The sequence below is a fragment of the Salvia splendens genome, chromosome 5 (genome assembly GCF_004379255.2).
Source record: "Salvia splendens isolate huo1 chromosome 5, SspV2, whole genome shotgun sequence".
NCBI lineage: Eukaryota > Viridiplantae > Streptophyta > Magnoliopsida > Lamiales > Lamiaceae > Salvia > Salvia splendens.
Window position 1 is genome coordinate 12,260,161 of NC_056036.1, and position 14,001 is coordinate 12,274,161.

General features: G+C 41.1%; 1 protein-coding gene and 1 pseudogene across 1 annotated transcript; one reads left to right on the forward strand and one right to left on the reverse strand.

Annotated features, from left to right (window-relative positions):
• The first annotated feature begins 3,535 nt into the window (after positions 1–3,535).
• LOC121804661 (ribosome-binding ATPase YchF-like) lies at positions 3,536–8,071 on the forward strand. The gene is made up of 11 exons (XM_042204290.1): positions 3,536–3,854; positions 4,148–4,336; positions 4,441–4,494; positions 4,809–4,919; positions 5,751–5,813; positions 5,906–6,160; positions 6,290–6,436; positions 6,524–6,551; positions 6,826–6,896; positions 7,272–7,331; positions 7,789–8,071. The coding sequence occupies exons 1-11, from the start codon at positions 3,627–3,629 to the stop codon at positions 7,855–7,857; spliced, it is 1,275 nt and encodes a 424-aa protein (XP_042060224.1). The 5' UTR covers positions 3,536–3,626; the 3' UTR covers positions 7,858–8,071.
• LOC121804660 lies at positions 8,006–11,315 on the reverse strand (annotated as a pseudogene).
• Between the last annotated feature and the right edge of the window lie 2,686 nt (positions 11,316–14,001).

Sequence of the window (14,001 nt, forward strand, 5' to 3'; positions counted from 1 at the left end):
GTAAATTTTATAGTTGGGCTGCCAATTATTTAAATGCTTAGGGCTGTTTTGGGTCAAGAATTCGAAACAATAAACCGTAAAATAGTTGAAATAAGCTGAGTCGATGATGATAAAACGAATAGATACACCCCGATAGTGCTCTCGGATTGGTGTGTCATCCCTAAAGATAAAACGGCTTACGTCTCTGATGAAGCAGCATCGCTGTCAGCAGAGCTTCGCCGAACTGGATGAAGGTGAGGGCAGAGCTTCGACAGAAGAACAATGCAAGAGAGGGAGAGAACTTATGCTTTGTATGCTTGTGAATTGGTGTAGAGAATGCAAGAGATGCATGTCTATTTATAGGCCAAGTCCAATATATGTGGAGGAGTCAAAGTAGCCATTGAGGCTAATAGTAACGGTCGGCGGTTACAAACGTTACAAATCAATCATGGAGCATGAACCTGGACGGATGTACCTAGACATCTCTCACGTAGTTGTTCATTCAAGAGATGTATTTGGACGACCCGATCAATGTGCACACATTCTACAAAGCTTTATCCGTATGCTCATTTGCCATATTGTTTTGTTTACGTGTCCAAAATAGATAGTTAATTAATTAATTAATTTCATATCTCCATATGTCATGACATATTTTAATATATTATTTCTCACTCACCGGGAATCGGTTTAGAGAAAGTGAATATACCACAATCATCTACTTGGAGCGTAGATTGATTATAAATTATTTAATTCTTTTTTCAAAATTAAATATTCTATCACTTGAATAATCCGTCAAATTGCATTGACCGGACTACGATTCCAACAGCCACATCATCATATCATTCCCACAACCTAGCAATAGGCTAACCAAACAACAACATATCAATAGCCAAGCCAATGCCCTAGCCCTTCCGAGAAAAAAAAAATTAAAAAACAGCAACAACAACAACAACAACAAAATGAATTGGAGAAAAAAAACATAGAAAAAAAATAGAATAGGATATTTTAGAAAAAATAAAATAAATAAATAAATAAAATAAAAAATTGGCTAGCCGATTGCTCGTCCACACAATATTGGACGAGCAATCGGCTAACCGTGTAGTCTGCGCCCGACCTCTCGTCCGTCGCCCGCTCATCCGTCGCGTTAGCCTAACGCAATAGTGGACTAACGCCAGGCCTGAGCCGCTAGCCAATGGCTAGGGCGGGCGTTAGTCCACTATTGTGTCGGAGAGGATCTCTTACTCCTACACTCCTACTCCAACGCTCACAACAAAATAAAATAATGATAAATAATCCCATCAGGACACCCGCAACGCGGGTAGCCCGTATTCCGTTCCTGAGTGACGGAACCGGGGCGGGACGCGTTGCAGCGTCTCGTTCCGTCACCAGCCCGCCCCCAGCCCGTCACCAGTCCTGTTCCGCTGTGACGAAACGTGGGATGGCTCGCCATGCGCCGAGGCGACGTGGCGCGCTCCCAGGCCATGCGTGACGCCCACTCGCCGTCCCGCGAGTGGGCATCGTCACGCTGACACAATAATTCATTTTTTTAAAATTCGGATTAAATAAAAATAAATAAATAAATAAATGTGAAAAACGGTAATATTACCTTTAATAGTTGTTTTTCCTTTTTTAAAAAATTTTTATTTTATTTTTTTACTCTATAAATACTCTTAATTCATCCTCATTTCACACACAACTACACATCTATTCTTCCCAAATCACCTCCATTTCCTCTCCAATTTTCATCTAACATCTCATCACAAAATGTCCGGCGATGGAAACTCCGACTGTGGCGGCTCCGGCTCGTGGGATCTCAACTCGTTCGGCGACTGGGGGAACATATACAACACATTGGGTGGTTCCGGTTCGTCGACGCCGGGCACCCAGGGTTCGTCGACACCGGGGGTACCAACCACCCAATTTTGATGTGGATACATACACTCGTCCCTCGGCCCCGCGGTATTTGCAGGGACTCTCCCAGATTCGGGAGGATTATACGGTTCAACCCACTCCGGAAGAAGGCCGAGACGGGGGAGGAGGCCGAGGCGGAGGAGGAGGAGGATCTAGGCCGGCATCCGTACGGCTCCAAATAAATGATGGCGGTGCACAACACCTGGATCAATATCTCGTACGATCCCATCGTTGGGAATCAACAATCCCGGAAATGCTTTTGGGAAAAGGTCACCGAGGCCTACCACGAGATTAAGCCGAAAAATACCTGTCACCGCACATATAAGATGCTCTGTGCTCACTTTGACTGAGTCGACAAAGATGTCAAACGATTATGCGCCATCTACAAGCATGAAGCGGCTCAGTACCAAAGCGGAGCCACGGGAGCCGACATTCTGAGGTCGGCTTTGCGGGTCTACTTCGAAGACACCGACAAACAATTCAAATATGCCGATGTTTGGGAGGTCGTCAGGGACGAGGAAAGGTGGACCGGCGGTGTGCAGTCCAGCTCGGGCTCGACCTCGAAGAGCATGAAGCACACGACGAGTGGCCAATACTCGTCTGGTGAGGGCGGTTCGGGCAGCGGGCCACAAGAGTTTGCCTCGCAGGAGGAGAAGACCTCGGCAGACGATGCCGGGGGTCCTCCCGTGGGTGCCATCGGCCGCAAGGGAGAAATGAGGCGAAGGCGGCTAGAGGGAGGAGGGGCCGAGCCGAATCAAGCCAGGTGGGCTCAGGCTCGGGCTCGGGGAGACCCTCGAACTCCCTTATGTCCACGTACATGACCGCCACAATGGCGGACACTTCCCGCTTTACGCCCACCCAATACCAAGCCTGGCTTAACGGAGTTACGTTTATGGCGGCACAATTTGGCATTCCGCCTCCTCAAGGCTTCGGTGCACCTCAACCACCTCCTCCGGGGGATAATTCGCCGGCGGAGTAGTTTTTTTTATTTTCTATAAAATTGTATTTTAAATTATGTCATTTTTATTTTTTTAGGATTTTAATTATGTCTTTTTTTATTTTTTTGAATTTTAAGTTGTATTTTTTTATGTTGTAATTTTATTTTATTTTTAATGAAGTGTGTTTTGTTTAATTGAATTTGGTTGGAAATAAAAATAAAAAATGAAATTGAATGAATAGTAATTTAAGGGACGGTTAAGGGACAGAGGGTTGCAGGTTCCGTCCCTTAGTTAAGGGATGGAGTAAAAAAGTACAGTGAGGCCCGCGAATAGTAATTTAAGGGACTGTATAGTGACAGCGTTTTGGATGGCCTCATCACCTACGATGGTATTCGGTTTCCAAGATAAAAATAATACGAAGATATAATCTAGGATTGAATTGTGGGATTGAATCTCATGAACCAAACACACTACATATTTAATTCGGGATATAATCTTGCAAATCGAACACCCTCTACATGCTTATAATATTATATTATTTTGTTATGAGTATTGGAGTAGGAATGAAGTAGGAGACTTGAATACGAGATCCTCTTTAAAACTCCAAAAGAAAAGAAAATACCCACACAGCCACACTTACTTTCTTTGTCATTGTACCTGGAAAAAATTGTTAATTTTAGTATTAATTGATATACATAACAAAAGAATAAAAAAAAACTCTACACAGTACACAATAATTCCATTCCACAGCTCACCACAAAACCTCGACCTTCACTTGACACAATCTCTTCATCAATAATGTCGAGATTAATTCTGAGCCCTCATTTGATTCCTTCAGTATCATCAGCATCATTATCTGTTGCTCACAAATTTCCCCTCCTTTTCCAATGGCCCAATCTATCCAAACCCCCTCAGTCGATGCTCTTATTCAACCGCCGCTTCTCTGCCGCCAAGATAAGCATGAGCCTCAGAGCCGGCATTGTTGGTCTCCCCAACGTCGGCAAGTCCACTCTCTTCAACGCTGTTGTATGCACCTTTCTCAATTATTCAACTCATTTTCTTTTCCGTCGAGCAACTTTATCTCAATATTTCCATTTCAATTGGTGTTTGCACATGTTTAATTGGATTATTACTGTAAATCCCTCTGGTTCGGGTGCTCGTTAGTTCAAGTTGTTTCGCCGCACTTCTTAGCTTCCGTTATTTTACATTTTGAATTTGAATGAAAATTCACATTTTGGTTTCAGATTATGCTTTGAAATAAATTTGGATGCGCTTTGTAGCTTTACTGTGATTATATGATTTGAAGACATTGTTTGTAGGTTGAAAATGGAAAGGCTCAGGCTGCAAATTTTCCTTTTTGTACAATAGAACCGAATGTAGGGATTGTTGCTGTCCCGGATCCACGCCTCAATGTACTTTCAGAGCTCAGCAAATCACAGCGAGGAGTCCCAGCATCTATAGAGTTTGTCGACATAGCTGGTCTCGTAAAGGGAGCTAGTCAAGGGGAGGTGAAGCATTTTAGTCTGATAGTAGTATATACCTTATGATTAGCAATAGTTGAGGATTCTAATTTTCTTGTTTTGTGGTTTTGTTTATGATTTTTTGGTTGCAGGGTTTGGGTAATAAGTTCTTATCACATATTCGTGAAGTGGATTCTATACTCCAAGTATGTAGCTTTACATTGAATTTGAGTATCTTCATTGATCATTTAATCTTCTTAGTAGGTGTATTGTTGGAGTTGCTAACATAAAACTTACATTATGCTTTCCTTGGATTCTTGGAAGCCTTTGTTGATTTCATGTACATTTGTTGTTAATTGTTATCTATTTTGGGTTGCTTTGTTGATGGAAGGGGAGGGGAAAGCTCAAGGTGGTTCTTGTTTCATGATGAACCAACCATGTATCTCATGATGATAGCAATAGCTCATGAATATATTGTTACTTTATTTATATTTGTATCAAATTTTGCATAATATTATAGGTGGTGCGTTGTTTTGAAGATAACGACATTGTTCATGTGAATGGAAAAGTTGATCCAAAATCTGATATTGACGTCATCAATTTAGAGTTGGTATTTTCAGATATAGATCAGGTATGCTATACTTTCCTGCAATTCCATTTTTATTTCATCATGTAGTATAAGTATAACACTAGGAGCTGGCCATTTTTGATTTTAGACATTTAAAGTATAGTCCACGCCTAGACTATAGTACACAATCTCATCATTTCAAATAAATTGAATATGACTACCAAATTGTACAACATCACTCTACTTCCCAGCTACTTTCATATCTCGACCAAATTGAAAAAGTAATATCCATTAGTTGGAGCTACCGAGCAGTAGATAGGGCTTAAATGTGACTACCATACTTAGGATACCTAACTTAAAAAGTAAAAGTAAAGAGTAACTTAGCTGGTTAGTGGCTATTTTTAGATCGAATATATTAGTCTTCTCTGTCTTTTATACTGACATTCTGCAGCAACTCAGCGAGAATTTGTGGAGCTATATATGTTATAGAGTTAAGGCAACTCAAGAATGTAAAATGCTGAATTGATAGGAAATAACACCTGGAGCCATGGATCACTGTGAACTCCCTAGCATAACTATTGCTGTTCAACAAAATATGATCTAGCTGACAACCCATCTAAATCCCGACTCTCATCTAAGGCCCATGCAATAGCCTTTTAAAGAAAGTACTAAGTAAATAAAATAGCAACTAATAACCAATAACTGAACAGTGAACAATAAAACACACTAAACAGGCCGCTGTGCCACTTCTTGTGCCGAAAAATCGAGAATACACCTTCTACCCTGTTCTAATCACTTTAAGATCACCCAGCAGCATTGGCAATATCTGAGAGCTTAGCATTCCTCCTGTTTGAAGAAAGTAACATTGAATTTGTGCCTTGGGCAAGAGTACAGGTCGAGAAAAGATTGGATAAGCTCAAGAAAGGAAAAGCCAAAGATACACAGTCCAGAGTGAAGGTTAGATCTTCATGCTCTTCTTAACTATTACAATTAACTCATAAGTCGAGTGCAAGCAAAGAGTCCTGAATATTTTCTTAATCTGCTTGCAGGAGGAAGCAGAGAAGTCTGCTCTCGAAAAAATCGAGCCGGCACTCATGGATGGAAAACCAGCACGATCAGTTTCTTTGACAGATTTTGAAAAGGATGCTGTGAGGCATCTCTGTTTACTTACTATGAAACCTGTTATATATGTGGCAAATGTGGCAGAATCTGATCTAGCTGATCCTGGAAATAATTCACATGTTAAAGAAGTCATGAACCTTGCTTCTGACTTACAATCTGGACTAATAACTGTCTCAGCACAGGTAAGATGTTTCTGTGTATCAGAATGTATTAATAGAGAATTTGTTAAAAAGACATCTTATCCTCCGAGAATCAGATTTCATGGAACCTTTTTCTTCAAGATAATTAAGTTTATGTTTCTCAAACTTTAGGTTGAGGCAGAGCTTAGTGAATTGGTACCAGAAGAAAGAATTGAATACTTGGCATCTCTTGGAGTTAAAGAAAGTGGGCTGGGCAATCTGATAAGGGCAACATACAGCCTTCTTGGACTGCGCACTTATTTCACTTCCGGCGAGAAGGTGAAACAAAAACTGAATATTTCTTTTGAGCAATAAATGTATTTTTGCTTTGGTGCTAAAATTCTGTTTCTTTTTGAAAAAATATAGGAAACAAAAGCTTGGACTATACGAGCAGGTCGTTCCTATTTCTCTTTCTGTCAGCTGTTATTTACATTTCATGAAAACCATAAATATAGTCATTGCTAAACTGTAGCAGCCTGAATAGAAACTTTGGTTGAGAATTTGAAAGATTGCTTATGGAAACAATCCTTGAAATTGTGTTTTCTGCCCTAAAGATGTTGGCCAAATCTGGGGTATTAGTTATATGGTCTTCTGGGAGGAGATATGTAAGGTACATGGATGCTGATTCTATGCATGTAAAATTCCTAATTAATTCTCAGTATATGCAGGAATGACTGCACCAAAAGCAGCTGGCGTTATTCATTCTGACTTTGAGAGAGGCTTTATTAGAGCAGAAACGGTAATAGTTAACTATACAAAAACTAGAGCTTTCTATAGCAGGGCCACAATTGTTTATATTTTTCACAAATAACTGTAATGGTGATAAAATTAGCTAATCTAGCATATTCTTAATAAGGATTCATTTCATATACTCCACTTTATGCTGCAATTATTTTTTGATATCATGTCCTCACCTGGAATCTATTAACTGATTCTTTAAATCTATGGATATTGTAGAGTTATTTAAAAATGGACCATGATTGCTCTATGGAATCGATGAGCATTCTAGTTTTCTAAGTAATGCAATGTACAAGGAAATCTATCATTGTAGAAGGAATGCCCAGTGCATAATCTGTAATTGTATATAAGCTTTTGAAATCAATTGGTTTATTAGGTTGCCTATGATGATTTTGTTGCTGCTGGTTCATTTTCGGCCGCAAGGGAGAAGGGTCTGGTAAGTCGATACTCTGTTCTTAGCTCTCATTCCTATGGCTGCTGTACTAATTTAATAGGCTCACATCTTGTTTGTTCTCAGTGAATCGTCAAATTCTCCCATCCCAACCCCAAGCCCTATTGAAACATAAATACAATGCGCTCGAAATATACTAACTAGTTTTAGCTGGAAAAACAGACAACCTATGTCTAAATGAAGGGGATTTCTAATTTTCATTAATTCTGCTTATAGTTCATATCGTTTTCTGTTGTGTGTTGATTTTGGAGATACTTTAATCAAATGGAAGGTTAAACTTCTCTCTTGTTGGATGTCTTCATATTGCTACTATTTTGTGCACTGTGCATCATTGTGAAAAAGGATCTAATATGCTTGTTACACACCTTTTTACTTTTAAAGATATTACACTGTTATGCAATTTCAGTTATTGCTTTACATTTAATTTGTGAATATCATGCAGTTGAGATCCGAGGGTAAAGATTATGTGGTTCAAGAAGGGGATGTGATGCTATTTAGGTTTAATGTCTGATAGGAAATGAAAGATGGATTATTACTCGATGGAGTTGGTCAGTATGCAGGAATGAGGAAATCTTGCATCAAGAGTTTAGCCGCGGCATATTTTTGCTTCTTCTGATACACTACCATCATTCTTTTACTAAATCTTACATGTACCACACTTACATTTCACATGATAATATTTACTGATTTTATTTATTATACTAATAAAAAAAGGTGTTATACTACTTTCGGCTCCGGCTGCATATAATTTACACACCTGTTGAGGATCCACATGTATTTGCACCAAGGAAGCATGATCCATGAAAGATGTCACGTGGAGACGAGTGTATGTAGGAAATACACAACAATGAAAGTGATTACAAAGATGAGAAAACTTCGATATGAAAATGATTCATAATACTTGGACGAACATATCCATCCTCTCTCCTCTGCTTTCATCTCCAAGCAGAAAATGATACAAGAGCTTTGTTTTTCCATCCAATACAAACAGCACCATCGGCCTCTGCTAGTGCGTAATTGGGGCTATATTCTTTCAACATATTCCTTACACCACTTGTAACACTCGGATTGAGTCCAATTTGTGAGAATCCAGCCATTCTTAGTCTCGACCTCCATTTACCAAACATCTCGTGCCTTTCCAGCCTCTCGTTCCCCTCGCAAGCTATTATGCTCACCACATCCTTCGCCACACAATGCTCCTCTGCATCTCATCTCTTGCCAACCCTGCTGCATCTATGCACTCGAACATCGCTGCATAGTACTCCAGAGTTTCACGAAATCGTTTTGAGAAAGTAGCAGTGTTGGTGTTCGATTCCTGCTCAACAAGGGTCATAACCTTGGGAGACAAGCTCTTCACCAGTCTAAGGAGGCGGTCTCGGTGATTGCTAGTGTTCACGCTCTCGTCAGGTATGTGATGCAGTACATAAGGGAAGTTTACAGCTAGCGCTTCCCCGTGCTGCACATTAAGATTCTCTAGTTTTACATCAGACCCTGATGTTCCCGCTCCATGGAATTCGAAAGGTACTCCACACGACAATGCTAATTGGGCAAGTCTCTGACCAACTAACTCCAGCCCTCCACCTCGAGCATGCGCTGATTCAGAATCATCTACGCCTGTGATGCGAACATATGGTGGACCATCAGGCCGACGAGAGACAGCTTGAATGAAAGACAACCATTGACTGCCCTGTGCAATCTGAAAATCAATTATGTGGATTCTTTTTTCGTTTTCCATGGCTTCCCCAATGACATCACCAGCAGCCATATAAGCAAATTTGTAGAATGGGCATATTTGAGCAATCAACTGCATGTGAGACATCAAGTCGGGACCTGATGGTTCATCGCAATTCAACTTTTTGCAGATTAAGCTTCCAGACGAGAGCAATCTTGCCCTGAGCGCTTCCAAGATGTACGCACCTAATCTCTGTAAAGGATCACCTGATACCGAAACCCTTTCCTGTATTATGTCCATCAAAGTCTCTGCAGCTGATGCTGCAATCTTTCTTTCAGAGAAAGGGACGATATCAGCTTCAGATACTACTTCAGCACAGGCTATGAGCAGGTGTTTCAGGTCCATGTCTGGGGCCATCTCTACGATTCTATGGTACCTAGGGGAGTAATAAGGTTGCACTGATTCATCAGTTAAGGATCCATTATATTCACTGCCACATTCAGGTCCATGTAACTCATTACTCAACAGCCATAGCGAATGAGCCAAATTGCTCTCATCATTTGCTTCAAAAGAACCATTCAGAGATGAGCTATTCTCCGATGAGTGATGGACGTCTGATGCATAAGAATGAGAAAGTTGCGGAGAGAAGGGACTCTTATTGGAAGAGACGCTTACAGCTGTAGGTGAACTGAAGACAGCATAACCAGTCATTGGTGTTGATTCCAGTGTGTAGAATGGTTCAGCAAAAGCCTGAAAAGAAAGTTCAGTATCTTGGCTTTTACTAGGCACAAGGTGAGAGTTGACACCTGAACATGCTAGAGCTTCCTTGGATGCCTTCTGCATCACTAAACTATTTCTTCCGAAATTTGACTAGAAGCCTTCTTCAGAGATCAACCTTCTTTTGACTATAAAGTCACAAACGGCAGCAAGGTTCACAAACAACAAGAAGGGTTGTAGATCTACGAGCAATATAAGTTCTGAAAAATTGCAACTGTATCATAAGAAACAAAGACGAACCCAAACCTGCCATTCAAAAGAATAAAGGGTCAATGCATTTAAAGTTTTCAACAATAGAAAGTCTTAGTACCAAAATAAGCTAAGAGAGCCTTACATACCCTCTCCCAGAGGTGGGTTAACAAATAAGTGAAAAAGCACGAGACATCAAATACATGCAACTTTGCACACATAATTTCCATCAAATACAGCAAACCGAATGATTTGATAGGTATGTTATCCAACTCATAGAGTCATCTCTACCAATCCAAACAAGGAATAGAGAAAAGGTTGCAACTTTTATAAACAACTCATGCTTCCACGAACAGAAAGAATGAAACTCCTACAGAGTTCTCGAGTTCGACGTTTTTATTATTGAGTTCATTTATGCTTGATAGCTTGTGAGTTGTGATAAATATCCGCTATGAAAGAAATACTAATAAGGAATGCTAATAATGATACTGAATGCATTCATTACTCTTAGGATTTTCGGTAACTAATATAGTACATGAGTGAGTATTATATCTTCATCACTAGGATATCTCTAATCCCACACCTTTAAATTGGATATGAATCGAGCAAGTTATAGAAATTCCCAAAGTTCCAACCATCTTAGTAAACATCAGATAGCCTTTGTTATTTTCATATATTTAGAGCTAATTACCATAAATTCGCTAATTACTTCCTTATCATGAGCTAAACAAATCGAATAATCTATAGGCGTATAATAAACACCCATCCCTCAACCAAAATATTATAAAATACAAAGGAGAAAATGTAAATAAAAACAAAAGAAAAAATAAAGCGAATATTGAATGAATACAGATCACCTGAAAAGAGAGAGGCTAAACGAGTACTGTATTTATTTTCAAAAGCTGAAATATCTCAACGGAAAGGCAGAATAAATTCCTCCACCAATACAAAATTTCAACACCTCAACTCAAGTAATATAGACAAGTATAAGAATCAGAATAAGATGCTGAAAATTAAATACACAACACGAAAAAAATCAAAACACTGGCACAAACAAAATCATCTTCAACCTAGACTCTGGAAAATCATACTCCTTTAGATTACAAACTATGAAGGACATAAGCGAAAAAGAAGAAACAAAAACGTAATCAGAGATGAGATTGCGTAGCAAGAACATACCTCGGAAAAGAATTGTGGAATTTTCTTGTTGATTTGTGATATGAAAGAATAGTTTTATTGAGTTGCAGGTGAAACTAATAAGCGACACGGTACAGAGGAAAGCGCGTGTTGTTTCTTGTTTTCTTGATGAGAGAGAAGTTTCAACGTAAAGTGTGAACTAGTAGAAATCTACTAAGAGCATCCGCAATGGACGGGCAATGGCACGCCCAATGGCGCGCATCGTCCGCGCTATCCATCGTCCGCACCCATTGCGGGTGCGTGCCATAGGGCGCGGACGATAGTCGCGCCCTATACTTCGGTCGCGGACTATGGCCATCGTCCGCGCCATCGTCCGCGCCATCGTGGAGGTCGCGGACGATTGACGCGGACGATGGCACGCGGTTTTAATTTTCTATTTAAATCTTGTTTCTCATTCAGTTGTGCATACGAACATATCGACTATCTCTTTATATATTCTCTCTCTACATCCAACCAAAATGATTCTCGGCGACGACACCAATAGTTCTAGTTCGTCTAAATCCGGTGGTTCGCTTGACGAAGCATTAGATGCAGCCGTTGAAGAGGCCATGGCGGCATGCTATGCGCAAATGCAGCGCGAGAAGGAGGCGGCGGCGGCGGCGGCTGAGCAAGTCCATTGGCCTATTCGACATAGGTCGTATGTCCGACGCGACCACCAGGAAGCTCACAGACGTCTGGTTGAAGACTATTTTGCTGATCAACCGCGATGGGGCCCGACTGTTTTCCGCCGCCGGTTTGGAATGTCGAGGTACCTTTTTCTCAGCATTGTTCGTACATTGTCTTCACGTGATGAATACTTCACGTTTCGGGAGGATGGCATCGGGAAACCCGGCCTTACACCATTGCAAAAGTGCACGACTGCTATTCGTCAGTTGGCATACGGCACCACGGCGGACCTTTTTGACGAGTACCTCCACTGTGGGGAGACTACAGGCCGTGAGTGTCTGAAGAGCTTTTGTCGGGGGATAGTAGAGGCCTATGGCGACACATATTTGCGCAAGCCGACAGCCACTGATTGCCAGGGTCTGATGCAGATGCACGAGAGGGCGCACGGGTTTCCCGGGATGCTCGGGAGCATCGACTGTATGCACTAGGAGTGGAAGAATTGTCCGACGGCGTGGAGAGGCCAATTCACAAGTGGATACAAGGGCAGCCACCCGGCGATGATCCTCGAAGCCGTCGCTGACCATCGGCTCTGGATCTGGCATGCTTACTTCGGCGTAGCCGGGTCGAACAACGACATCAACGTCCTCAACTCGTCCACCCTCTTCACCGATCAATGTAACGGCAACGGCCCGGCCATCGAGTTCACTGCCAACAGACGCCAATACCATATGGGGTACTACTTGGCCGATGGCATCTACCCACGGTGGCCAGTTTTCCTAAAGACGGTCAGCTGCCCAATTGGTGAGAAGAGGGTTTTATTTGCGCAAAAGCAGGAGGCGGCGCGGAAGGATGTCGAGCGGGCATTTGGGGTGCTCCAATCATGGTGGGCAATTGTGAAAGGGCCGGCTCGTTTCTGGTACAAGGAAGTCATCGCCGATGTCATATATGCGTGCATAATCATGCACAACATGATAGTCGAGAGTAAAGGCGGAAGCATCACCGACTGGAATGAAGACGACCGTGCATCTAGCTCTTCCGGCACATCGACCGACACACCCGATAGAGGGTTACCGTTAGGCTTCGAAGAGGTTCTATCTAGACAAGCCTCAATGCGCAACCAACAGGAGCATGCGCAGCTCATGAGCAACATGATTGAAGAAGTGTGGGCTCGTAACCGCCGTCGCTGAGTTTGCATTTTTTTTAATTCGCATTGTAATGTATTAATTTTTATTAAATGAAATGAAGTTTATGAAATTCGTATTTTAATGTATTATTTTTTTTAAAATTCGTATGGATTTTGTAAATATTAAAAAAATGATGACGTGACGCGCCATAGGGCGCGCCTTAGGGCGCCCCATTGCTAATGCCCTAATTGTGTGAAACTTGTGTTAGGAAGTCCTAATCAGTACACCACTTAATTTTTAAATTAGCATGAACTACCCTAATTATCCATGATCTTGTCGAAAAATGCACCAATTATCCCTAAAAATTAAATTGTCGAAAAATGAACCAGTAGTCCCTAAAAATTACATTTTTGGTACCTGTAGGTCTTTTAGAGCATCCTCATCCATGCTTTTTGGCAAGAGCATGGAAGTGGGTCTGGACCCACTTTTATTCATTTTTTACTCTCGGTTCTTTCCTAAGAGCACAACACTCACATTTATGCTCTTCCGCAAGAACATGCTCAAGGGTCCCACCATTCCATTATTCAATTTAAATACTTCAATTACTAAAAACACTTCTACAATATAAAAATACATTAAAAACACTCAGACTACTATTACAAATTAAAAAAATATAAAAATTACATACTTAAATCCTAAAAAATAAAAATTACATAATTAAAATTCTAAAATATAAAAATTACATACTTAAAATCCTAAAAAATAAAAATTACAAAATTAAAATCCTACAAATTTAAAATTACATAATTAAAAATACCCCCGTGGAAGACTGGTCCTCTGACCCTATCCCCAATATTTTTCGGAGACCTCGTATCATTGCCAAATGTGAATCAAGTTGCTCGGGAGTCATCCAAGACCTATCAGCCAAATTGAGTTGAGCCAAAAGGGTCCACAACGAGTTGGTGGGGGTTGAGGTGGCACTGAGGGAGCGGGAGCGGGGACGGATGGAGACGCGGCTCGACGGTGGTTGGCCGTGGCCTTCTTCCTTCCTTGCGGCCAGTGTAGGGAACTGCTCGGGTCGGCATCGGGG